The sequence below is a fragment of the Rhipicephalus sanguineus genome, chromosome 2, assembly GCF_013339695.2.
Source record: "Rhipicephalus sanguineus isolate Rsan-2018 chromosome 2, BIME_Rsan_1.4, whole genome shotgun sequence".
In the NCBI taxonomy this organism is placed as follows: Eukaryota; Metazoa; Arthropoda; class Arachnida; order Ixodida; family Ixodidae; genus Rhipicephalus; species Rhipicephalus sanguineus.
In genome coordinates, this window is record NC_051177.1 from 117,072,977 (window position 1) to 117,100,801 (window position 27,825).

At 46.8% G+C, this 27,825-nt stretch overlaps 1 protein-coding gene across 1 annotated transcript in view; it reads right to left on the reverse strand.

The window, feature by feature from the left end:
* LOC119381822 (Down syndrome cell adhesion molecule) overlaps positions 1–27,825 on the reverse strand; it is a 116,113-nt gene that overhangs the window by 47,897 nt on the left and 40,391 nt on the right. Inside the window, exons 7-9 of the mRNA XM_037649578.1 lie at positions 24,246–24,507; positions 19,984–20,145; positions 2,945–3,247 (exon numbers count right to left, since the gene is read on the reverse strand). Coding sequence (XP_037505506.1) covers positions 2,945–3,247; positions 19,984–20,145; positions 24,246–24,507 — 727 coding nt within the window. The remainder of the gene's footprint in view (positions 1–2,944; positions 3,248–19,983; positions 20,146–24,245; positions 24,508–27,825) is intronic.

Here is a 27,825-nt window from a genome sequence, read left to right on the forward strand (position 1 = left end):
AAACTGTCAAGTGTCACAGCTTGACACTTAAAGAGCACTGCTCAAACATAAAGAAGGATGCACGAAACGAACGCACCGATATACACAGGAGGAGCGCGATCTAACAACTGTCACAGTTGTTACTTATTTCTGTTTGAACAGCGCGCTCCGTTCCACAACGCGGCCGCTGCAGAAAGCGAAGTGACCTTAGTACGCTCTATAACTTCAGCGCGGACATCGCGGTAAAAGCACAAGACATACGACCCCCCCCCCCCCCCCCGCTCTACGTGATGCGCCGGCGACCACGCCCTGTAGGGTAAAGTACGCCTTGCGAGGCTTGAGCCGCGCGCGCATCGCAACGAGCGGGGCGACGACCCTTAAAGCGCGCCCCCTCGCGCCCATAGCGCCATCTCGCTGGTGACCAAGAAAGCACACTGAAGTCAATGGTGTATATAAATAGCTCGCCGTTAGCATGCTGAAACACGTATGGCTCGTGGCCTAGCCGTCTAACGCCGCGCGCTATGGAGGGAGCGGTCGCCCGTTCGATTCCAAAGGCAACGGCGCCGGATGACAGCGACGGCGACAGCAAGAACCAGTCGAGAGTGTCCATATAATTGCTATCGCAATAAAAGAAATGCACGAGCGGACGCAACCGAAATGGCAGCAACTCGGTGTAGTGTCTTAGCGAACGCCACGTAGCGATAAGATGCACATGGTCACCAGCTTGCTCCCGACCAACAACGGTTGCATTTCGGTGGATGCGAAATAATAATAAAAAATATACACACGTTTACACAGATTCACATGCGTCCCCAAGAACCAAGGTGGTCAAAAAGCGTTTTCCCCTGTGGTGCACCTTACAGTCATATTGTACTCTTGGCGCGTAAAATGCCACAATTTATTTCAACTGGTAACTCAGTGGCGTCTAAGTTACTCTGCTGAGCATGAGATCGCTGACCTTGTTCGCTTATTTTATTTATTTATTTATTTATTTATTTATTTATTTATTTATTTATTTATTCATTCATTTATTTATTTATTTAACAACAATACTCTGAGCCTTTGCACAGAATCATACAGGAAGTAGATGATAAAAATGCACGAGTATGGGTTTAATAGAAAGAAAGGAAAAAAGAGAAAGAAAACGCAAGAACAAAACGAAAACTGTCAAACAGCCACTCTGGAAATCAACATCAAAAACCTTGTTTGTGTGCAGTAAAATAAAAAGAAGGATGCTCACAAAAATTACAACATGCGCCATATGATATGAACGTTGTTTTAATGTGAGAGATTCAACAAATATCACTTTACGGCGCATTGCAATAATAGCATCACATATCAAAACGTATTTGCGGCCAGAGTGGCAACCCTTTGATGAAGGCTGACTGCAAGCGCTTTCGGCTCAAGTTCAAAGCTTAAAAAAAACAGGAGCCCCCACTGTGGTGGCTCTGGAAGTCGCTCCCCTGTTACGAAATGATTAACCAACCGGATCACTCAAGGTGTAGTCAAGTCGACGAGCTAGCTCACGGGCACTGCAAAACGAAGCCAGTGTATTTATCGAATTAAGATGTTTTAAAACGGCAAAGTACTTCCTCAGCTAAAGTTTTCGTTTACACCATTTCCTTTGCAGGGCAAATCAGTTCTACGAAAGCTCGCAAGAGAGAGAAAGATGCACAAGAAAGCTTTCTTAAAGTGCACTTGTTCGTGCTACGAAGCAATCTGAAATTTATAGAAACTTCTCTCAAACAATGCTCTTTATTTGGCGTAAACCTCGTCCTGATAAGGGATTCTAACCCGGAATCAAGGCCTTTATGAAAAGAAGACCTTGATTTGGGCGAGTTGGCTCATCCCTAATATCATAGGTACAGCGCAACAAATGTATGAAGGAAAAACATAGAGAGGAAAGAGTGCTGTCTTTCAACTGAATTTATTGGAAGTACTCCGGCCGCTTTTATACAAGGTGAAAGATCCGTGCGCATGCGCGAGAACATGTGTGAGAGTATGCATAACATTAACTGAGGAATGAACACTCTCTATCAGATAAGGGAAGTGATGGTTTGATGATTACAGAAGATTATAGAGAGATTATAAAAGCGTTTTTTTTTTATCAGGAAGGCCACGGATCGATGCATCAGAACACCATCACTTCCCCTATCTGACAGAGAATTTTCATTCCTCAGTTAACAAAGTTATGCATAATCACACACGTGTTGTCGCGCTTGCTCACGGATCTTGTACCTTGTATAAAAGCGGCCGGAGTACTTTCAATAAATTCAATTGAAAGTCAGCGCTCTTTCAACAGAATGCGTTGGCGGGCTAGTTGGTGAGAATCCATATTGATTTTTAGCGCAAAAAACGACACCACAAGAAAGAAGACGGAACACAAGAAAGAAGACGGTTCCGTCTTCTTTCTTGTGGTGTCGTTTTTTGCGCTAAAAAAGCAATATGGATCAGCGCTCTTTCCTGTCTCTGTTTTTACTTCCTACGTTTGTTGCGCTGCACCTACGATATTTCCCTTTCTGGCGCAGTCGTTCTTTCATATGAGGTAACTAGGAGGCTGTCATATCACAGAACGATGGAGAATTAATCGACGACTTGAATCATAGCTGCATCAAATATGGCAAAATATTTTTCCGTTTCATTTTCCCATTTGTGCTCACATCCTAAAACAGTACCCATTAGGAAGGAAAGAAGATGACATTTAAGGGCTCTTTGTGAGACACAATAATAATGAGACTAACAGACTTTACTTTCTTCACATCTATATCTTAATTACCACAAATAGCATCCCCTATACTTTCCTTGGCATTATTGCCTGTTAGTTCTCATTAATAACTGTATCCATTAAGAAGGATGCTACTGGATGCCACACGTGTACTTTGATGCAACGAAGACGCAATAAGATTTTTGTAAAGCTTTTTTTTATGTTTGAATACGTGACGAAGCGAGACACATGAGGACTGACCGTAAACGACAAGCGGCGCTGAGTAATTGATGGAGGCGGCCTCATTGGCAGCAAGGCACGTGTATACAGCCGTGTGTTCCTCGCGCAGCGACCTGAACACCAGCGTCGATATGAAGTCGTCCACGTGGCCCGAAGCAATGCCGACGGCAGAGGTGGAAGAGGAGTCCGATTCCAGTGGCATCCCGTCTCGCAGCCATGACAGCCGTATGGGTGGGTCTCCCTCGGGCACGCTGCACGTGACGCTGGCTCGAGAGCCAAGCTGAGGCTTCTCGGGAAACGAGAATGGCGTGATAGACGGCGGCACTGCGTACGACGGCCGCAAGTACAGGAAAATATTATTCAATCAATCAATCAATCAATCAATCAATCAATCAATCAATCAATCAATCAATCAATCAATCAATCAATCAATCAATCTTTATTAGTCACGTAAAAAAAGGTAATACATTGCAGATAAATATGCAGGAGGAGGTCCCAAGGTTACAAACCGCAGGCGGGACCTCCTATGCTAATACATTGAAAAATCTAAACAGTGAACAAGGAATAGCAACAGCCTTTTTTAAGTGTTACTAGCAACAGGGACTGTACTAAATGTTCAGGTCAGTATTTAACGAATTTCTTACATACAACACAATTTCACAAAATTAACGGAACGCATCAGTTATACATTGAATAAACACAGTTTTAATCTTTGCTTGAAAACATGAATGTTCATTATTTCTTTGATATCACGTGATAGTGAATTCCATAATGTAATTGATGAAAAAACAATGCTCATTTTCCCATAATTAGTGCGAACTTTAGGTAACAAGAGATTATTATGGATCGCGAATCTAGTTCTATTGTGATTAAACAACAACACATCAGGAAATATGTCGATAATGAGAGTGCGGTGAAAAACCTTAAAGAACAAGACACACACATTATAAATATACAGATCGGAGATGGGAAGTACGTCAAGCTGGAAAAAAATAGGATGTGATGGCGTTTGACGAGAAGCGAAAGTTATATTATTGAGCCCAATTGCGGACACAATGGAAAAATTCGTGAAATGGTCACAAGTTTACAGCGAAAGTGCTTAAGCTATCGGTACAGCAGGTGCGAGCGTTAAACGAAAACTCTGCTCGGCTAAGTGGAGCTCGTGAAACACGTGAAAGAGAGAGGCAGAAAAGAGAGAGAGAGAGAAATAGAAAAGGAGAGAGAGAAAGCGATAGAAAGAAAGAGCAAAAGAAAAATTTGGAGAAATAAAGGGAATAAAGACATAAAAGATAGACAGACAGAGAATGACATTGAGAGAGAAAGAGATAAAAAGAAACAGACACGAAAGAGAGATAGGAAAAACAGAGAGCAAGACAGAAAGAGAAATAAAGATAGATATAGACAGAAACAAAGAAAGAAACAAGCAGAGATATAGAAAAATAGAGAAAGAAAGGGAAAAAAGAGAGAAAGAGACTCTAGAAATACATTTTTACAAGCGGCAAAAGATAATTTGCGGGATAATGATGCGAATGAAGGCATGCTCCAGCAGCGGCACAAAATAGTTCCACGGCATGTAAAGCGTTTTCTGTTTCGTCTCGACGCTTACTGCGGCAATCTAGCATTTAAAGGGACACTAAACAGCAAAACGATTTTTCTCGCATTAGTAAAGTGGTCTTCCACGATACCAAAAACACCACGCTTCCTGCGAGAAGACGCTTAATAAGCGAGAAGACGCGCAAAAAGAAAATACAGGTGGCGACGCCACCTCGGAATTCCCGCACTATTTGCCGTGAGTCACATATTTCTGACGGCGCCTGCTTGGGCCTACGTAGTTCCTAATCGGTTAAATCGAAGTACATTGTCCTCTGAGGGGTCCAGAGACTTGATAAAACGAGTTTGTGGAAATTTCGTTGAGCCAGTGGCGCCAAAATACATTAAATGCTCTTTGAAATGATTTACGTCACGAATTACAAAGTTCGGCGCGAAATTTAAAAGTGAAACATTGCACTTGGTTTTCTCCGCTGATAATAAACCTATGGTGGTGAAATACACTGCACAAGAGTTCTCCGAGCACACTTTGTCAATCTAAACCAATTCATTGTTTCTCTTTAGTCTCCCTTTAAAACCGATGGCGTTATCTAAAAATTATGATTTTTTTTTTTATCTCGGCTCTCGCAGAAAAAATCGTTGTGGCCAATAGGGCGTGTAATGTCACGTATACATGCTTCCTGGGCAAAGCGTAATTAGCAACATGAATTTTCATATAAAATTGATGCGTCTTTTTCATTCTAGGCGCTCGAACAACAAAACCTTATGGCCTGTAAAGCGTGCTCTGGAGTTATACATTCCCATCGAGGCGAAGCATCTTTTAAAAGATTGGGATGTTAACGTAAAAATTCTTAAAATTTTTTATTCTCGCCCCTCGGTAAACAGAACTTTACGGCCTCTTAAGCCTGTTCTTCGACATATACCTGCATGCTTTTTGAGACAAAGCATAATTTGCAAAAATACAAAATTCTCGTGCCTTTTTTCTTTTCATTATTATTTACGGCACTCGCAGAACTGTGCTTTACGGCCTGTAAGGCGTGCTCTATTACTTACTCTTTCCTATTGAGGCAAAGCATCTTTTGAAATTCAAATCAAGAAGCTATTAAGTAAAAAAATCTTGCAATTTTTTATTCTCGTCACCCTGAAAACAAAATTTCACGGCCTGCTAAACGTGTTCTGTCACATATACAAGCTTCCTGAGGCACAACATCAATTATGATATGAGTATGTCAGCGCGAAGTTCTTGCATATTTCTTGTCGGCACTCCCAGAACAACTCTTTACGGCCTATAAAGCGGGCTCTGGTTCCTACATGTGTCGAGTACGCAGAGCATCACTTGCAGGAGAATTTAGTTAGTCTAATTTTGTTACATTTTTCTGGTATCGAATAGTGATTTGGTTTTCGCCGAGTGCGATAGACGTGACTGAACCGTTGAAACCCAAAACGTAGTTTTGGTTAGTACGTTGGTAGGGAATACAAGCAGTGTTCACGCCATCCTAGTGAAACTGGTGTTGCGTTAGCATCATCACCTTGCATAATCGGGCGACGAAGAAATAATTAAACATAAAAAAGTCACAGTTTTGCCGCGAAGCCGAAGCAATTAATGCGATAGCAACAAATTGCAAAGTCATAAGAAGAACACCAAGCAGCTCGATACTTGCAGCACGCCCATCAACCGCAAACGACACACAAAAAATCACAGCATATCCACGGGGTGAATGATGATGAGTGGGGCGAAGCTACGGAGGGAATCATCTGTAAACCGTGAAACTCTTCCGTGAAATGCGCCCAGTACATAATATAAAGAGTGTGAAACATCGTGTATATATTAAACATCAAACTTTTATTGTACTGTTGGTTTACGTGGTCCCTTCATTATCACTTGTGATCGGTGAAATGCAAGGAAGAAGTCCGCTCCCGAGCGAAAGAGCGCCAAGAGCGACCGCATTCCCCGCTCGCCCTGTGCGAATTAAAGGCAAGGCTAGAGGGAAGACAGGACGCGCGTTCCACGACGCGAGGTCGGTAGCATGCCCAACGAAAGCCAACGGAACGCGATCGTGCAAGTGCTCCGGCTTCGCATCGCCTCATGGTTCCATTTAGCGTCCCAAAACCAAATATATTGCTCAAGGTGTGCCTTGCGTTTTTCGTAGAAATAATTTCTTTATCATGTACAATAAGACGAAAAGTTGAAAGCTCACTAGAGTGTATCGCCCGCAAAGTATGTCTTTTAGTGCGATTTAACTCTCGTACGGCAGGGTCCTCGCGCCGTTGCCGGTCCACCTCGCCCGTTGACGATCGGGCGAGGTGGCTACATACAACTACTACTACTACACTTTAAGAAAAACATCTGGCGTTCTTTCGTTCTGCTTTGACAAAACATCTGGCGTCTTTCGTTGGTTTATTTCATCAATCAACGGCGTTTTGAACAAAATTTTTATTGTTTAATCACGCACAGGAGAAATCTCACCAGGCACTACCTTGGAGGTAAACAATGGCTGCTAATGGGAATGAGAGACAGAAGAAGTCGGCTTTTAGCTAACACTTACACTTCTACTTCTACTAACGTTTCCTACTGGAACATGCCAATGGCTGCTAATGGGGAATGAGAGACGGAAGAATTCGGCTTTTAGTTAACGCGCACGCTGCGAATTTTTTATTGTTCAACAACGCACAGGAGAAATCTCCCACCGGCACCACCTTGGAGGTCAAAGCGTAAGACTTGTTACGGACTACTACGATGACGACGATTACGAGGGACGAACGGGTGCCGCCTTAAGGAGCTTCGCCCCTAAAAAGAACACGCACAGGATGACCCCGAACAAAGAACGGTAACAGCTTGACACCTGCAGCGCGCTGCGCTGCGCAAACACAACGAAGGACGCTCGAAAAGAACGCATAGGTATACACAGGACGAGCGCGAACTAACTGTCCCAGTTACGTATTCGTCTATGAGCGGCGCGTCGCAACCTAACGCTCTTAGATATTTTTTGTTTTCTTGAAAGCTGCGGCGCGTGGAGTAGACCCCGCACGTCTCCTCACGTGCGGTGGCGTTCGACGCATTGTTTATCCGCCATTCCTCATCGCGTGTTGGTACAGAAATGGGCCACTTTTAAAGACGATAGTCTTTCTTGGGGAACTTAAACGCAGAAATTTTGGTCTGTCTTTCTGTCTTTCTGTTTGTCGGCACGTCACCCGATTCAGCCAACCGGCCAAAGTTGAACCACTTGCTTATCGACCACCCATCCTGAACTGGTACGGCTGTTCATACTTGTGAACGTTGTCGATCAAAAAGTAAATATGACGCATACCTGAGGCGTAAAATAATTAGGTAAGTATTAGGTGGTGTGTTCCTTTAATAGAAAATACATAGATACGCAATTTTAAAGACCTTGATGGTATGCGTTTAACGTTGAGACAGTAACGCGTTTAATAAAATATTGCCACAGCTGAAGCGATCAGCGGTCCAAGCCGAGCAAGCGCGAGCGCCAACAACAACCGTCTTCGTCTTCTTCTTTCGTAGGCGTTCTTGTCTGCGCCCAAGGAGGTTAAAAAAAACCTCCTTGTCTGCGCCCAACCATGTTACAAATCACTCCCCCGCGGAAAAGGAGCCATCCTGGCGACCTAAGGAACAGGTACAACTGGTGGGTCATAATGCGGCTTCAGTCGATCGACGTGAACAGTCTCGCGGCCGCGACGACGGCGGTCCGTAGATGATTGAACAGGCTCAATCATATAGTTAACTGGGGATGCTTGACGTAGGACGCGGTAGGGGCCTTCGTACTTCGACAGTAGCTTTGTGGAAAGGCCAGGAGCGGAGGAGGGAACGCGAAGCCACACCAACGTCCAGGCGAATACGACTGAGGAGGCAGGTTTTCGTCGTGACGGTCCTTCTGGCCCTACTCGCCCTACAATGTTACAACCCTAGTTTCTTAAGGTGCGCTGAAAATGCGACTGCGCTGAAACTTGTCTTCCTCCGTGCCCTCTGCACAAGCTCATGTTGTGTTTCGGTTTCGGTTCAGTATTGCATTGTACGAATGACAGGGGGCGCCGCTCTGGCATTCCTGTTTTACCCAGGCGACGTGTAAGAGTTTGTGGAGAGTACTCGTTGAGTGCGGACGCGTCTTCTCCTTCGGCGCATCGCGCCAAACAGCGTGTTCGGGCTGGCCGGCGTCCCCACCGGTCGCGTTGGTCACCGCCGGTCTTCGCCTGCCGCTGCTCTGGGACTACCAGCCCGCAACACAGCACTCATGTTTCCTGACGTATTGCGAGATGGCGTCCATATCTCACGCAGCGCCTCTTCTATCGTCTTTAGACGACATTTGCAGCGAAGCACGCAGATACGCGGCCAATTTTTTAGTGCGCGTCTCAAGAGCAGTTTCCAAAAAGTGGCAAAATCTATCATTGCTTTAAAGCGCACCCTTCGGGCAATCTCGCGCGTGATATTGCACACGCGGAAGCACGCCCGAGATCTGCATACCGCCAGCGTTAAATGGTGTATACAAATAGCTCACCGTTGAATTGCCACACGACCAGTGGCGCGTAGCTGAGGTGTATGAAGCGGCGCGGTGAGGAGCGAGGGGTCCGAGGTTCGAATCCCAGTGGCGCACTTCGAAATAATTTTTCTTCTGATTATTTTTCTTAGATGGTTTTTTATTATATATACATGCATATACATATCCCGGGCATGACGGCAACGGCGACGGCAAAAATCAGCCGAAAATGTCCATGTAATTGCTACAGCAATAAAAAAGAGTGGTCAACTGCACGGCGTTGCAGCATTTCATACCTTCGTGACGATGTTGTTCAGCCTTCCCGCGAAATTTGACAACCTCCCTGGCACAATTCCCCCGTTCGAATACGTAGTCACATGAAAGAAGATGTACATTCCGACACTGAGAGAAGACTGAGCCGCTGCAGCGCTTGCGAATCTGCCATCGCCCGCTACTGAGAGCCGTAAACTAGGTGCACCATGTTTTGCGCCAGCACATTTCAGCAGCCCCCAAGCAAATGTTCGCACCGCGGCGCCTCGGTCAGCCAAACATGGCGGCCGCCTTCGATCGATGGATATTCTGTTCTATAGTGTTGACGCACTCCTTCTTATCGATGGCTGTTGATACCCAAAGTGGTGTCCACACATCTGTGGGCTCCTCCCCTTAGGACAGTTGTTCATAAGGCTCTGATTTTGGGGCATCCGCCGCCACTTTGCAACAAGGACAGACAAACGTTTTCTCGGTATCGCAAATAGACAACATATAACTTGAATGGTAGCGCACCTTCAGATTTGCATTTAACTTTCATTCCTTTTAAAGGATATGAAGTAAGCGAAAAGCTAACCATCGCCGCTTCGTAATTTCGGAGATGAGACTGTCTTTAATCCGATACGCTAATCTAATCTGCGGAATGCACCGGAACGAGCACGGTGGACTTTCAAGATTACGTTATTTGTAGCGTCGCCATAGCTTCGGCTTCAAAAGCAGTGCATTAAGGTGGATAGATGTATCTATACTCTGGTTCGCAAGCTGTTGGCAGTGTAGCCAACTAGTGCATTAAGGTGGATAGATGTATCTATACTCTTGTTCACAAGCTGTTGGCAGTGTAGCCAAAGGTAGAACTCTCTCGTGCAGTCAGGGCTGTAGGACCACAGGAAATAGTCCCTGAAATATTTTACCAATGCAGTCCTATTCGCAAGCTACACCCACAAAAATTGAAAATACTGTTAGGATTCACTTTTTCAAAGCGTGCAGAGTGTTTTAGGGGCGAAGCTCCTTAAGGCGGCACCCGTTCGTCCCTCGTAGTCGTCGTCATCGTAGTAGTCCGTAACAAGTCTTACGCTTTGACCTCCAAGGTGGTGCCGGTGGGAGATTTCTCCTGTGTGTTGTTGAACAATAAAAAATTCGCAGCGTGCTCGTTAACTAAAAGCCGAATTCTTCTGTCTCTCATTCCCCATTAGCAGCCATTGGCATGTTCCAGTAGGAAACGTTAGTAGAAGTAGAAGTGTAAGTGTTAGCTAAAAGCCGACTTCTTCTGTCTCTCATTCCCATTAGCAGCCATTGTTTACCTCCAAGGTAGTGCCTGGTGAGATTTCTCCTGTGCGTGACTAAACAATAAAAATTTTGTTCAAAACGCCGTTGATTGATGATATAAACCAACGAAAGACGCCAGATGTTTTGTAAAAAGCAGAACGAAAGAACGCCAGATGTTTTTCTTAAAGTGTAGTAGTAGTAGTTGTATGTAGCCACCTCGCCCGATCGTCAACGGGCGAGGTGGACCGGCAACGGCGCGAGGACCCTGCCGTACGAGAGTTAAATCACACTAAAAGACATACTTTGCGGGCGATACACTCTAGTGAGCTTTCAACTTTTCGTCTTATTGTACATGATAAATTATTTCTACGAAAAACGCAAGGCACACCTTGAGCAATATATTTGGTTTTGGGACGCTAAATGGAACCATGAGGCGATGCGAAGCCGGAGCACTTGCACGATCGCGTTCCGTTGGCTTTCGTTGGGCATGCTACCGACCTCGCGTCGTGGAACGCGCGTCCTGTCTTCCCTCTAGCCTTGCCTTTAATTCGCACAGGGCGAGCGGGGAATGCGGTCGCTCTTGGCGCTCTTTCGCTCGGGAGCGGACTTCTTCCTTGCATTTCACCGATCACAAGTGATAATGAAGGGACCACGTAAACCAACAGTACAATAAAAGTTTGATGTTTAATATATACACGATGTTTCACACTCTTTATATTATGTACTGGGCGCATTTCACGGAAGAGTTTCACGGTTTACAGATGATTCCCTCCGTAGCTTCGCCCCACTCATCATCATTCACCCCGTGGATATGCTGTGATTTTTTTATCATTAGTGGAATTAAAAGAGAAAGCCCGCACGGACGAATTTCTGCGGAGGCTTGTTGTGAGGTGGTGATGCACCGCCTTTCGGAACCATGGCGTCGCCCGAGTTGGTTGTGTCTGTGCAAGATGCCTCTGAAGCTGTGCGACCAGCGAGCCATCCTTTGAATATGTTCGTGGTTTTCCCAAGCTGGTGAAGCAGATAGCTTTAAATGTTTAAAGTGCTTCGCGTCGAGTGCGGGGACAGTGCAAGTGTGGATGCACTTATCAAGAGGACCGCAAAACTGGCCCAGGTGAGCGAGCAAACGCTGTATCGGTGGAAAAGGCAGATGGGAGACGCCGGCGAAGTCCTACCACCGAAGAAGCGTTCTTGTGGGAAAGACCCTGATCGGAAAAAAAAGAAGAAGAAGAAAACTTTTATTTATTTCCGGCAGATTGCTGGGCTGGGCTCCCACCTAGGAGCTAATGGAGACACCGTGTCTCCTGGCAGCTTCCTCGGCCTGCTGGACCGCCCAGAGTTGCTTGTCCAGGCCCGAACTGAGCAGCGTAGTCCGCCAACGCTCCCGAAGGCCTTCATCGGTGGTCGCGACCCTAGTATTGCTGATTAATTCTGGGCATGCCCATAGGATGTGATCAAGCGTGCCTCTGATGTTACAATACTGGCATAGATTAGTTGGGTATAATTCAGGATATATGTGGTGCATGATGACGGGGTTCGTGTATGTTCGTGTTTGTAGCTGCCGCCATTGAACGGACTGGGCCCAAATTAGCTTGGGGTGTGGCGGAGGGTACTCCCACCTTTGCATTCGGTAATGCTGAGTGATGTCACAGAATTTAGTGAGCCGATCATCCCATTCTTATACAGCCGCGGAGGAGTCCATTCGTGTGGCTGTTACTTCTAACGCGGCCCGGAACGTGAGACCTCGAGCCACGTTGTGCACCACTTCATTTGGATTAACCTCCTGGTGACCTAGGGACGTGTGGACAGAGAACCAGAGTATTTGTACGCATTTGTCTGCCTCATGAATTTCGTCTGTATTTAGGATCCGCAGTACCTCGGGGGATTTTGCCGCTTGCGTAGTTTCGCACCGCCGTTTGCGAGTCGCTGATGATATAGTAGGCGTTCGTGTGGGCTATGGCCATCGCGATAGCGACTTCCTCCGCCGTTTCTACGTGTCTTGTGGTAATTGATGCGCTTGTTTTGCAATGTTGTGTGTGGTGTACAACCGCAGCCACGAAGCGGTGACGTTCCCGATAGCGTGCTGCATCGACAAAGACCGCTTCGTGGCTGCGCCCAAAAATCTTGGTCATGGCTCTGGCTCTGCTGATGCGTCTGCCCGCATTGTGTTCGGGGTGCATGTTCCTGGGTATAGGTGGAACTGTGAGTTTAGTGCGGATAGTCCGTGTTTGTTTCCGTGTTGGGCGTGATAATTTATTACGAGATCCTCGAGAATCAGGCGCCCTGGCTTAGTCTTGGCCAATCGCTCGTATTGGGAAATTTGCTGTGCCTCGATAAGCTCCTCAAGCGTATTGTGTAAGCCCAGTTGAAGGAGGAGGTCTGTGCTGGTGTTTTGAGGCAAACCTAGTGCGTGTTTATAGATTTTCCTTATGAGGCTGTTGAGTTTAGATTTTTCTGCGGTGAACCATCGGTGGTAGGCCGCAGTATAGGTGATGTGACTAAGTACGAATGACTGGATTAGGCGGATGATGCTCGCCTCTTTCATGCCTTTGTGTTTATTGGTGATGCGTTTAATGAGGCGCATCGTGGTCGACACTTTTGCGTCAATGTTGGAAACTGTCTCGCCGTTTGTGCCCTTACTCTCGATGATCAGTCCTAGCACTCTGATTTTGTCCTCGGTTGGTATGATGCGGCCGTCGCTTGTAGTGAGTGTTATACCGGTGTGTGTCTGTGCTTGTAGATGTTGCTTAGGTGGTCGGCCTCTTAGTGTAGGGCGATATAGCAGTAGCTCGGACTTCTCCGCCGAACAGGATAGTCCACTTCCTCGTAGATACCGTTCTACTGTGTCAATCCCCTCCTGTAATCTTTGTTCTATAGATCCATCATTGCCGTCGCACACCCAGAGGGTGATGTCGGCATGAACGGTGGAAGGAGTCCTGGGATTGTATGTAGTCGTGACGGAAGGCCTAGGAGTTCGAGGTTAAACAACATAGGAGAGATTACCGAACCCTGCGGGGTGCCCGCGCTTCCCATGGTTATCTCGGATGATGTGAATGCTCCTACGGTGATGGTGGCCGCCCTGTCTGTAAGAAAGGCTCTGATATAATTGTACGTGCGGAGCCCTAAGTTTAGGGTGTCGATCTGATTTAGGATGGTGCTGTGTGTGACAGTGTCAAAGGCCTTCTTCAGATCTAGACCAAGAATGGCCTTAGTGGAGCGCCCTGTACTGTCTATGATGTGTTGTTTGAGCTGCAGCATTGCATCCTGGGTCGAGAGGTGGCTGCGGAAGCCAATTATGGTGTGTGGAAATAGGTCGTTATCTTCGAGATAATTTGTTAGTCTAGCCAGGAACGCGTGTTTCATCAATTTGCTCATGCACGATGTCAAGGAGATGGGCCAAGATTGTTAATATTCAGCGGTTTGCCTGGTTTAGGAATGAGAATCACCTGGGCCTTTTTCCACTGCGGGGGCAAACTGCTGGTGGTCCAGCATTGATTAATGTAATCTGTCAGGTGCGTGATTGACTCATCGTCAAGATTACGTAGCGTCTTGTTGGTAATGGTGTCGGGACCTGGGGCAGATTTGGTGTTAAGTTTGTGCAGGGGGCGCTGATATCCGCTTCTCTAAATTCCTCGTCTAGGGTGGTGTTGGCCTGGCCCGTATAGTCTGGGTGCTGCTGAGGAGGATCCTGAGATGTATTTGAACTCTACCCCCATTTTAAACTCCTACTCGGTGCCCTTGTACGCGTGGATCAGTTTGTTGATGGTTTGTCGGTGGGTGGCTTTATTTTCATCTGGATCCAGCAGGAACCGGAGAAAATGCCACGTTTTACCGAAACTTAATTGCCTGTCCATTGCATCGCAGGTTTCGTCCCAGCGTTGTCGGCATAGCTGTTTTGCATACGCCTCTATTTCTCTGTTGAGAAGCGCTATGCGTTTTCTGAGGTTTCTGTTGTGTTTTTGTGATTTCACCTCTTTTGGAGCGATTGCTTTGCTCCCACATGTGGAGCAACCGGCTATCGATCTCTTCGAGGTGCGCCTCGGGAGGTACAATTTGCGTGGCATTAATAACGTCCTGTTTGAGGGTGTGAATCTAGTGTTCTATGTCTCCGATGGGTTGCACCTGGTTTTCGCCTGATTTGCGGAACTTGGTCCAACCTACTAACTTCAGCTGTTTTCCCACTGGTTTACGTGGGCCGCCTTGAAATTGTATCACGATGATGCAGTGGTCGCTGCCTAGGTCCTCTAGGGTATTCTGCCAGGTTGCTGCGGATGCGTTTTTAGTGAATGTTAGATCGGGCGTTGTGTCTTTGCTGGAGCTAGTGCCCACACGTGTAGGTGTGCTTGGGTTGGTGATGAGAGTTAAACCCTCCTGCTGCGAGTCAAACCACAGTTCTCTACCTTTGGGAAACACGTAGGAATATCCCCAGGCAGTGTGTAGCGCGTTCAAGTCCCCCCCCCCCCCCCCCCCGATAATGATGGGACTTGTGCCGGCGATGTTCAGGGCGCGTTTGAAGAGTGTGAGAAACCTGTGCTTCTTGTGTTTGGGGTTGCTGTATATGTTGAGTATAAAAAGACCTTCGTGTGTCTCGCGTTGCGGAACAAGTTCAATGAATTTATTGTCTACACAGGTAATTTTCGTGTCATGTTGCTTGAATTTAAGGTTTCGTCTAACTAAGGCGGTAAGTGTGGTCCTCCCCCCTCCGGCATTTCCGATCGAGCGATAACCTGCCAATTTAGCCATAACGCGCGTCTCTTCCAATAGAATGATATCGGGTTTATCTTTCTCTTTAAGGTACTGGTGCAAATTTGCTTTCTTGTTTGCGTAGCTTCTACAATTCCATTGCCAAATCGTGTAGGTACGGTTTCTAGTTATGATGAGATGTGGGGGGTAGGAATGTCGCCGGCTGTATCACGCTGAAGGGCGACGGGGTAGGTTGCTGCACACTCGCCACAGGTTCCAGTCTATTAGCTGGCGGGGAAGTAAGCCTAGCCTCCACTGTGAGGAGTCGCTGTTGAAGTTGTTCATTCTGTTGTTGGGTAATTTTGGCTATATTCTTACGTGGGCAGTAAGCGCAGATACCAGTCGGGATGAGGTACTCATCCACTCGTTTAATTCTTTTATTGATTGCTGAATTTCCTTCAGAACTTTCGACTCGGTTGTCGCGCGGGTGGGTTTGTCTTCATTAGCCTGGGTTTCAGCTCTACGTTTGAGCGGCGAGGGCGTAGTTCCTTCCTCCATATGGTCTGTGGGTGTAGCAGCTAACGGTGGTGGCGCTACTGGTGTAACGTGTTCGGTTCGTTTATAACGGTGCAACTCCTCTTTGAGGATCCTGTTTTCCTCACCTAAAGCTGTCATCTGTCTAGCCGCCTGCGACTTTGTGCTCTCCTGGCCGTTTCGTTAATAGGATTTACACCAAAATTGGTACGGCGAAACATGACATTATGACTAACATAAATGACAGGTCATAACATGAAAATCATGATATTCGTATCATGAACGACATGATTTACATGCCACTGTTTTGGTGCTCTTGCGGTCGTTTCGTTAGTTTGCATTATACCAAAATTGGTATGGCGTGACAAGAGTGATCAACATAAGTGACAGGTCTTAACGTGCAAATCATGACACGCATGTCATGCACAGCGTAACTTACGTGCCACGCTCATGGTGCGCCGGCGGCCGTTTCGCTAGCCTGATATACACCAAAATAGGTATCTCGTGACGTAGCTCTTTGACGAACACAAACAGCAGGAATTAACATGAAAATCGTGACACGCATGTTATGTACATCATGACCTACGTGCCACGCTCATGATGCGCTGGCGGCCGTTTCGCTAGCTCGATATACACCAAAATTTGTATCGCGCGACGTGACTGTGTGAAGAACCCAAATAACAGGTGGTAACATGACAATCATGACACGCATGTCATGCTCAGCATGCCTTCCGTGCCACAATCATGGTGCGCTGGCGGCCGTTTCGCTAGCTTGATATATACCAAAATTGGTATCGCGCGACGTGACTGTGTGACGAACACAAATAACAGGTGGTAACATGAAAATCATGACACGCATGTCATGCACAGCGTGACTTCCGTGCCAAGCTCATGGTGCGCTGACGGCCGTTTCGCTAGCTTCATATACACCAAAATTGGTATCGCGCGGCGTGACTGTTTCGAACACAAATAACAGGAGTTAACATGAAAATCATGACATGCATGTCATGTAGGTATGACTTAGACGCCACGCTCATGGTGCACTCGCGGCCATTTTGTTAACTGGATATATACGTAAATTGGTATGGCATGACAGGAGTGCCGAACATAAATAGCAGGTCACGCATCCTATATATGTAGCAGAACATATGTTTCATTAGCATGGCATATACCAGATTGTACACGCACGCACGTATGACAATCTCACGATATATGGCGAACTAGATGTCACGACATGAATGACTTCATTAGCCTCAATGACAAACAAGACGATGTATAGCTCTTTGCTGGCTGCTTCGCATTACATCGATTCCCACACTGCGTGGGATCTGCCGATTTTGTTTTCCTTCCACATCACGAGTGGGTAGAGAAGAGGGCCACTTTGTCTTGCACGACTCAAGGGCAGTTTTCAAATTGAAAGAAAATTAGGAGTGTTGCGTGATAGAAAACACGCTCACGCTCCTCCGAGATTTGCTTACCACCAGCGCTACATGGTGTATATAAATAGCTCGCCGTTATTGCGCTGGCGCGTGCATGGCATCTGGCTGAGTTGTCTAACGCAGCTCGCTGGGGAGCAAGGGGTTGCTGGTTCAAATCCGCGGTCGGGTACTTCAGAATTTTTTGCTCTGCTTTATTTTTATTTGTGCCTTATATATATATATATATATATATATATATATATATATATATATATATATATACTCCGGCTGCCTGCGAACTACCGGAGTTCCACGGTTTCCAGAACGACGCCGTCGACTGGGTGGCGACCGTAAACGCAATCGGAGCTCGCGAGTGCTGGACGGATCAGCGGAAGTGGTGCGTGGCCATTGACCGCCTTCGGAATGGTGCCGCGGAGTGGCATCGATACAAAGGCGTGCGGCAGCAATCCTGGGCCGAGTGGAGCACCAGGCTCATAGCTGCCTTTGGACCGATTGATCACCACCTCACTACCACCACCCAGACCAACCTCACTGCTACCGAGGATGGAGCTCTGAAGGGGCACAACCTCGAGATGGCTGCAACTGCGCATTGCAGCTCACTTGCAGACAGTGTCTCAACCTACTCTGGGACAACCACACAACTGAGACCAGGCTCACCATCTCAGGTCACGGACTAGGCGTCCGTAACTAACACAATAACGTCTCTGACAGACGACGAGACCACATCTCGTTCACAGCCATTGGAGAAGCGATCCCGAAGCTCACCACCGTATGTGCACGTCACTGCGACCTCTTTGCACCAGCGACAGTCGGAGAAGCGGCCCTCACCTCACGCGGAACCTGACCGGTCTGCGAATTCTGGGAAAGAGGTCCTTGTCGCTTCAAAGTATGGTCCTCCGCTTTCAACGCAGTCATTGGCCGAATGCGCAGACGCTCCCCTACTGCTCAGCGACAAATCACTAGATGATGCCACATTCGCCAAGGGTCAGTCCGTTTCATCAAGCGTGTACCCAAGCATGGCTGAACCCACGCCCACATTCGTGGACCCGTGTGAGCCCGTTTACGACAGGAACAACTTCATTCAGACTGCAACTGTGTTGCCTGAAGGCCACGTGGAACACGACGGAGTTGTTTTTTGCACGGGATTCATCACTGGTCGACCACGCGTCGACAAGTTCCGAGGGAGAAGCAGCGAGATCGAGATGGCTTTGGACAGCCGTCACAATCTTGGCACAGGGTGCACACATGCCCGACCTCGTTCGCATCCTTCGTCGAGCCATCATTTACCGACTCAAGACGGAAGCCCGGAAGAAGACAAAGTAGATGATACCTGCCACCGCAAATGGCATAGGGCCAGCGTAAACGTGCGACCACAACAATACAGTCAGCGCCATCAACCAGAGCCATCGTCATCGGCAGTATTGCAAGCCAGACTGCACCGCGCCCGAGACCTGCGACCGCTGCGACATAGCCAGTGTCGGCCGCCGGAATCATACTTGGCAAACTTCCAACTGAATTTCCAGCATCGCCGACCCAGGCCACTCCGAAATAGTCAGTGCCGCCCACCAGACATACTTATGACAGATTCACGAGCCAAGTCGCAGCGTGGCCCAGACCGACCACCACGATGCAGCCAGCACCGCCCACCAGAAACATTGTCGGCAGCCCAGCCGACAATGCTTGCAGTCATGGCCGAGTGTGATGATGAAGAGCGGCGCCGAGGCTCCGGCGCGCGGGATCGAGAGCGAAGTAGAGAAAGAGGAAGTAGATAATAGAACAGCCAGCCTAGCGAACGGGCGTTGTCTCTTGTTTCTCTGTTCTCTTCTTCTTTACAATATATATATATATATATATATATATATATATATATATATATATATACATATACATATCCAGGATATGACGGCGTTGATAGACGGCGACGGCAAAAATTAGCCGAGAGTGTCCATATAATTGCTATCGCAATAAAACAAAATTGATCTCCATAGATTAGTTTACGATGCAATCCTAGCTCATGACCCGCACATGACCAAAGAAGAAGTCTATAAGCTTCACCGTTGAAACAGGCATACACATGATGACTCCAATGTTCAATAAAAGTAATAAACAATTCACAGTACGGACTATTAAGGAAGCGGAGGAATATTTCTGGGAAGTCCACTCCACAACCTCTTGCTGAATATTGTACAGACGATATCAAAAACGCAGTGTTAAGAATGGAGTTGCACCTGCTAGCTCTGCGTACATCTTCTTCGATTTATGTTAATCGTATCAATAATGCACGTGTTTGCCGCGACAATGAGGAAAAATAACAACACCCACATAGTAAAATGTGTTTCGTAACAAAGTCACATCAATCAATATCTTTCTCGCGGTTGACTATACCACATCAAGCGGCACGTTACTTGCTCATTAAATTCGAATAGCAAGAGCGATAGAGTATTAATGAGAACTAACAGACAATAATGCCAAGGAAAGTATAGGGGATGTTTTTAGTAATAAATGTAAAGTAATTGTGAAGAAAGAAAAGTGGACGAAAAGATAGCTATCTTTTTCGTCCACTTTTCTTTGGTAGAGCATCGGACGCGTTATTCGAAGGTCGCAGGTTCGGTCCCTGCCCGCGGCAAGCTATCTTTTCGTCCACTTTTCTTTCTTCACAATTACCTTACATTTATTACTAAAAACATCCCCTATACTTTCCTTGGCATTATTGTCTGTTAGTTCTCATTAATATTGTGTATAACAAAGAAAACGAGCCCTTGAAATTAACACTTCTTTCCTTCATTCAAGAGCGATAGAGGACACATGAGACAGGTGAAATAGACTTGCTCACCGAGCACCCTCAGGTGAAGATGGTTGTGTGCTTCACTACCTTGCTCATCTCGCACAGAGCAGGAATAGCGTCCCTGGTCGTCATTTCGGCTCACCGCCTCCAGGACCAGGGAGCCGTTCTGGTAAGCAATGACGCGCTTGCTGCTGGGCAGGCTCTTGGCGTCTGTGAAGCCAATGTCAAATGTGGAAGAAAGTAGATCCTGTTGTAGTATTCATCAGTGAAGGTGCTTAGGCATCATTTTAATACTTCAGTAATTAGTCAGTACATTGCAAAGAATATGCAGACGAGGGCCTCGAAGTCAAAGATTGCAATAGGATCATTGGTTAGTCGAGTAAAAGCGAGAAAGCGTGTAAACAAGCAAAAAAAAAGTTTCGTCATAAGGGCAAAGTAATGAATACGACAGCAACCAATTTGAATGTTATACGAAGTCAGCCTAGCATCTCACTCTTCTGGATCCGATCTCGCATAACTAAAAAAAAATCTTGTTTAATTGAATACTGCCGGTCCAGGGAGCGAAGCGGTTTTCGTGCTGTCTGTCGTCTCAGCACAAAGTAATCGGTGACAGCACACAACGCATACGAGCCCCTTCCAGTGATGTCTATCGCAGCCGCGTTCTTGTGATCAAAGTTCGCATTTGCTGCTCGAGCAACATGCACCTCCCCCCCCCCCCCCCGCCTCCTCTCTGCGGCGCCCCTTCACGCTCTTTCGCCCGATGAAAGATGAGCGGGGCGTGTCCTCTCTGCTTGACGAGCCACCGACGCCAGGCCTCGCACGCGGGCGATGTTATCGCATGTGTCCTTCGTGCGAAGAAGGCGGCCGGCTCTTTTCATCTCTCCTTCAGCCGCGCTCGTCCCCAGCGCTCGCGCGCTTTTAGTAGCGCGTAGGACATGTGAGGAGCGGGGCCATGTTATCGAGTCGGGCTTTATGCGGAGCATGACGGCGACGGCAACGGCAAAAACCCAGCTGAAAGTCAGCACATAATTGTTATCGCAATAACAAACACCACGGAAATACATTGCGACTCAACGCTAAGATATATAAAATGCCAGTGTGAGGCAAAACATGTATAAAAATATAAAGCAGAAACAAATATGCAGTGTAACTCAATATGAAGATGGAAGCACTGTGAAATAGTGCACATATATGATAAAACACAGTGAGTAAAGTAACTAGGTATGCAAGTACGAAAGAAGGGAAATTTTATGGGCTCGTTTATCTTTGTTATCCGCAACATTGTTGAGAACTAACAGACAATCAAACAAAGAAAAGTATAGAGGACGTTATAGGAATTCTGGTATAAATGAGAAGAAAATAAGGTTGTCAAAAAAAAAAACGCCAGGCCTGCGCTGAAACCGCAGCACAGTCCCAGCGAAAGCTGGAAGAGCGGCGTTTCTAGAGGCCGTTAAGCTCTCTTGGGGCTACAATACAAGTACACTAGAAAGCTACCCACTACGCCATAAATCACAATTTTTGTGAAGTTGGGAAGGACCTACTAAGCTATTATTCGTCATTCTGCGGAGAAGCGAGGCGCCAGCTACACGTCTGTAAGGCATTATGTGCACTTTGTTGACGCGACGGCTGATGACGATGAAGAATTATGGCTCAGCCCTTTGTAATGGGTTGGAATCTTTAAACGGCCCACCAGTTATGTAATTTGCATTGGGTGACACCCGGTCGCTATTTCCTTCTCCCGTCATGCTGTATAACATACGTTGACGTGGGAGAGAGACGGGGGGGGGGGGGGGGGGCAGGCGAAGAACTTTACTGAGACCCCGATGAAATGGATCATGCGCTTATGGGCTTCCTTGGCAACCAATACAAGTGCACTTGCGAGGAACCCACTACGCTATAAAGCATTGTAATTTTACTGCGACGTCGAGGAAGTGGATCATGCGCTTATGGGCTTCCTTGGCAACCAATACAAGTGCACTTGCGAGGAACCCACTACGCTATAAATCATTGTAATTTTTTAGAAGTAGGGCAGCAGGCACTGTGCAATTTTTCGTCATTCTACGGAGAGCGTTGGTACCTGCTTAACGCATGTAAGGCATTTTGCGCACTTTGTTGATGCTGTGCCTGATGACGATTAAGAATTATGGCATAGCCCTTCGTAATGGGTTGGTAGCATTCAACAACGTACTCTTTGCGCAATTCGCGTTGTGTGACGCCTGATTACAGAATTCGCGCTGTGCGACGCTTGGTGCTTATTTTACTCTTCTACCACGCTATATTGCATATGCTAATGTAGTTCCTTCCCGACATGAAGCCTGTATAGGGCCTTTTTGCAAAGCAGTTTCAAGCACCGGCATGGCTCAGAGGTTGAATACTGGGCTCCCACGCAGACGGCCCAGGTTCGAACCTCGTTCCATCCTGGAATTTTTTTCTTATTTCGTTTTTTTTTCTTATTTCGAGCGATACTGGTTACGGACACCGGCGGCAGCAGCGGCGGCGGCGGCGGCGGCGGCGGCGGACAACTACGGCGCCAAAAACGGCCGGTGAAATGATCTCATAACAGCTTTCGCTGTAAAAAGATAACTTGCCGCCGGCAGGGCCCGAACCTGCAACCTTCGAATAACGCATCCGATGTTCTACCAATTCAGCTGGGTCACATAACACGTGATCTTTTTACGAGCTTGCAGCTGACCAATAAACCCTGGCATACCACAAGAAGACATGAAATATGTCACTACGAGAATCTTGCTATGAATTAACGGAGGAAGGGGAAGGTTGCAGGTTCGGTCCCTGCCGGCGGCAAGTTATCTTTTCGTCCACTTGAATTTCTTCTCATTTATATCATAATTACTGCAAATAACATCACCTATAGTTTACTTTCCTTGACGGGAATGTCTATTAGTTCTCATTAACAGGTATGCAGGTAGTAATGCTTAAGTTGAAACGAATAAAATAATACGAAGACGAGCACTTTTTGAGGAATTACGACGTGCAACTACAGAGTTTTAAGCTAGCGAATGTGGGTGTAAATTTACAGTAATTCGAGTTAACTTCGGGCAAAGGAAAATCGAAACACTGAGCAAATCTAGTACAAGTAGAATTACAGCACGTTTTACACTATTTTACATTTAAACTGTCCAAAATCCGTTCAAAATGTTAGTGAACGTTTCATTTTCTCAGTCTATGCCCGCACATCTAATTCATGAAATCAGTTTTAGGCTTTCCACTTCTTTGTTCACGCATGATTGCGTTTCGCTTTGTTGTTTCTCATAAAATTTTCAACAATTCACAATGAAAACAAGGTCTCCTTTCCAGACCATACCACATATCAAACAGATATGGCAATCAACACGAAGTAAGCATTACTTCTTCACGTACAAAATTTTTTCACGACTCCTTTATACCAATAGCTCTAATGAATTGAACGACCTGCCAACCTCTATTGCCCAACTGACCGGTGTCACTGCACTTAAGGCTGCTTTTGAATGCTACGTATACTCTTACCAAGCATATTTCCTTTTATCTATTCTTGTGTAGACTTTGCCCTGAAGCCTTTGGACCCTGAAGGTACTGACATAAATAAATAAATAAATAAATAAACAAATAAATAAATAAATAAATAAATAAATAAAGTGCACGCTATAAAATAATATTGCAGAAGGGTTTCTTGAAGGGCCAGTTGGTACATGATACTGAGGGGAACAGCGCAAAAAACGGGACGGAGAAAGATTGAACACACGACACGTGTCGTGTGTTCAATCTTTCTCCGTCCCGTTTTTTGCGCTGTTGCCCTCTATCAAAATAATATTAACACAAGGAGAAGGAGGACGAGGATCCACTCCTTCTCCTCTTCCTTGGATAAGATTTGCTATGCACGCTTTTAATACTGTAACAACTTTGCAGGCAACTGGAGGATTGAAATTGAATGAGTATATTGAAACGTAATGAAAACATTACTGTCTCTTTCTCTTGTGGTGTTTCAAATATTGGCTGCCGCGTTCTACATTTTTTACGGTATATTATTGCTGTTTTTGCTTCAACGTCTCATATTTTGGTTTTTATCATTTATCTTCTTTTGGTTAGGGTTCCCTATTTTCTTTTTCATTCATTTGTGTCCCAATAGTTCATTGTAGCTAGTTACAGGATGCGGCCTGAGAAGGCCAAGGATAATGCAGTCGTAACTGTTCAAGCGTACCCCAATGCCTCTGCCTCACTCCATAAAAGCTTAGCACACTACGACTGACCCTTACAAAAACCCGCTGCAGTACTTTCTTTTTTCTTTGATTATTGCTTTTGCAAGTGTTTTTCACCTTTGTGCCAAGCCACTCGGCTGATGGGATGCCCGTAGTACGGGCAGTGCAGCACTGCCCTGCGTCCCGCCACGACCGTCCGGTTGGGCATGTCGTGCACCGCCGGTGGCCCGAGCACATTCAGGCGACCGGAATGCGCGTGCGAGCCGTGCACGTTGGAGGCCTCGCAACGGTAGGCGCCGCCGTCTTCGTGCCGCACCCGCGTGACGTTCACGAAGCTGATGACAGAGCCGTCGCGGCTCACGTAGTCTCCCACGCGGACCTGTTGTTGAGAGCCGCAAATTAGGTGGTTTGACAATCTCGCGATGATAATGACGATGACGCAATGTCTTGATGCTTGCACATTTTGGAAACGCTTCACCTGGGAAGGTAATTCTGAAGCCAGTGATGCTGGCGCACAAAGCGTACGAAAAAAGATGCGGCAATTTTTCACATCTGAGCAGGACCAGGACTAAACAGTTGAGAAAGTCGATGGCAGTGCTACCCCTCGACAGAAGTGGTCCTCGCGACCCATAGACGCATCACGTCGATTTGTGTGTGTGTGTGTGTGTGTGTGTGTGTGTGTGTGTGTGTGTGTGTGTGTGTGTGTGTGTGTGTGTGTGTGTGTGTGTGTGTGTGTGTGTGTGTGTGTGTGTGTGTGTGTATGTGTGTGTGTGTGTGTGTGTGTGTGTGTGTTGTGTGTGTGAAGTGTTCTTCTCTGTAAAAAAGAGGCTCTGTGGTCAGTTCGCTAAAGCGAAGGACGTTGACGTCGCGGATCTGCCAGTTTACGTCGCAAGAGACATAGCATGCTTATTGGCCGATAGCCGACGTAAATCGAGAGCGGCGTTCGGATCAGACGCGCTTCTTGCCACGGGGTGCCGCCACTTGCCGGCGCCGCACTCCTCTGTACATGGTAGCCGCACTCGCGCGCGCGAATCACAGCGGGAGAGCAGTCGTGTTTCATGACGCGCGCTGACGTAACTTCTTTCTTCCGTGCTATCCCTCCCTATGTAGCTTCCAGTGCGCTCGTCGGCACGAGAAAAAAGAGAAAGTGCTGAGAGCGTGCGCCAAACCCCCCGTAACTCCGCTCATTCTTGACGGATTCGAGAAATTTTTGCGGCAATCGATTCCGGAGGCAGTAAACTCCGATACTGAGGTCATTAGATCATTACTTGGAAAAGTGGACCCCTTTAAGGGATGTACAGTCAGTGCTGGACGAGCTCCGCAATAACCTAACCCCGCGTCCTCACTTCTTATGATCACACCAAAGAGGTTTCTGTGGACGCTACACTCTTAAAAAAAAGAGAGTCAAAAGGGAGTCACGTCTGCTTGACTCTCTTTGTGGCAGCCGATGACCACCTTTTTTTCTAAGGGGAGTCACAATGCTCTGGTCGACGCTCCTGAATGAAATAGATGACTCCCTTGCTCCAAGGGAGTCAGTGATGGTTCTGCATATACAGGGTGGGTTTTTTTTAAAAAGAAAGCTTCACTGGCTGCGACCAAGATACAGTTCGCTGCTTTGGCTTGTGGTATACCGAAAAATTTTGGTTGAGAATATATAACATGGATTCGTAAAATGTGGAATTACGCACGTATTGTGTTATGGCTTCAGTTACGATATTGCTGAAACGGCGCTTCGAAAACGTCTACAAGTAAACAGGATTCTTAAAAAATCTTGCCCCCAAACGAAGCATTCAGAGTTATGACAACGTTTAACAATGGCAGCGCTGACAAATTTGCGAATCTTCGCACGTTTGCAAGCGAGGTTTGTAGATTCCTACGACAGCATGTATGGCAGAAAACATACATTTATTAGTGAAATGGACGTGCATGGTGTTGAACGCACTGGCGATCGGGAACACATCTAACTCGACGGCCGTAAAAACATGTGCCGCAAAGCTGGCATGATAACCGCGCAGACCGGTTATCAAGGCGACGCTTTACTGCGTCTCCTAAAGAGCGACAATACTACCAGAATTATAGCTCGCGTGGTCATCATTTCTGCCCGCCACAGCTAAACTATATCTTCACGATAATCCGCGCGGGCCACCAAATCGCTCAGCAAACGTTGAGCACAGCTAGGCACGCACACACGGCCTCACCGCACTCTCCCTAGCCCCTAGAGCAGGGGATGCACGTTCACCTGCGCCCCCTCCCACCGTACAGCCCTTACAGACACACACAGGGCACGCTTCGCCTCCTCCACCCTGATATTTTTCAATAGAGCTTTAACTATGCATGGATGTGTGTTCTATAGCACCAAAACAAAACCGAAACCATTTAGGCGTTCGTGGAGGCTACTTTAATCCAAAGCCGAAGCCATCAATACGAGACAGCCATTTTGGCGTCGTTAGACGGCATTGTTCGTGATCCGTCTCGTTGTGGTCGTTCTTTAGTCCGCCAGAATAATCTGTGTCGTCAGGCGTGATTGCAAGTGATTGTTTTGCGTGACTTTCTTCGTGCTATGCATTCGTGGCGTAGTATCGTATCGTCGGCTCGCTCTTGCCGTGTCTGGCTGATCGTTTTGCGTGACTTTCCTTCCGTGCTATGCATTATCGTCGGCTCATGCTTGCCGTGACTGGCTGAAGCAGTGTCTCTCAGTGTTTGGGAAAAGCAGCCTCCGGACGGAGAAGTCCCTGCAGTAAGCTTCGTTTCGTCGTGAACTTGCCTGAGCAAGATGGCAGCGCATGACGGATCCCAGTGGCACCGACAGACGAAGCCTGTGGACGACGCTCCTACGGTCGTTATAGATTTCAGGTGAGTTCTGCCGGCTTCTGCCTACAACTCTTTTATTCGCTTCACACGTAGCTTTGCCACTTGTCTTTGTGATGTTCCAGTTGCGCGGATTTTGCTATCGTGTTTCAATGGCTTGGCAACGACGAAAACCGCACTGGACTATCCAGTAGCGGGTAAAACGGAGTGGTGCGCGCCAATATCGTGTTTCCTTATTCCATACATGCCAGAAAAACATGAAATTGCGAGTTGAAATCTCGGTTGCAAGTCGAGTGTGGTGACACGTAGAGCAACGTTGCACCGATATATATTTGAAGGGTAAGTAAGATCAGCTGATCAAAATCAATCTAATGCACCCGGCCCGAACATGCCTGATATCCAGATCATGATTTTGGCTCGTGAAACTCTAGAATTTAGTGTTTCTTTCCTTTGCTACCCAGACGTTGAAACACGTTTAATACGTATTTATTCGCTGCATATTCGAACTTCTCGCCGTGTTTGCTTGTTTGTTTGTTTGTGTGTGTGTGTGTGTGTGTGTGTGTGTGTGTGTGTGTGTGCGCGCGTCCGTGTGTGCGTGCGTGCGTAACTGCTATAAAACTTTGATGCAATAGCTTTTGTAGCACGGTTTCATTTAATTGAAACAGTGGTGACTTGATCTTATGATGCTAAAAATTATCATGCAACAAAGGTAAATGTGAGTTCACTGCAAAGTTGTAGTTTTTTTTTTTTTGTCCACAAACTGCATACGAGCATAACCTCATCCTCCTGTGATACTTGCTTTGTCTAATGTGGTGTGGTGCTAGTACCTAATAGTAAACACAACACCGGCTAGTAATAATGGCAGTAAACATACTGCTCAAACGCTGTG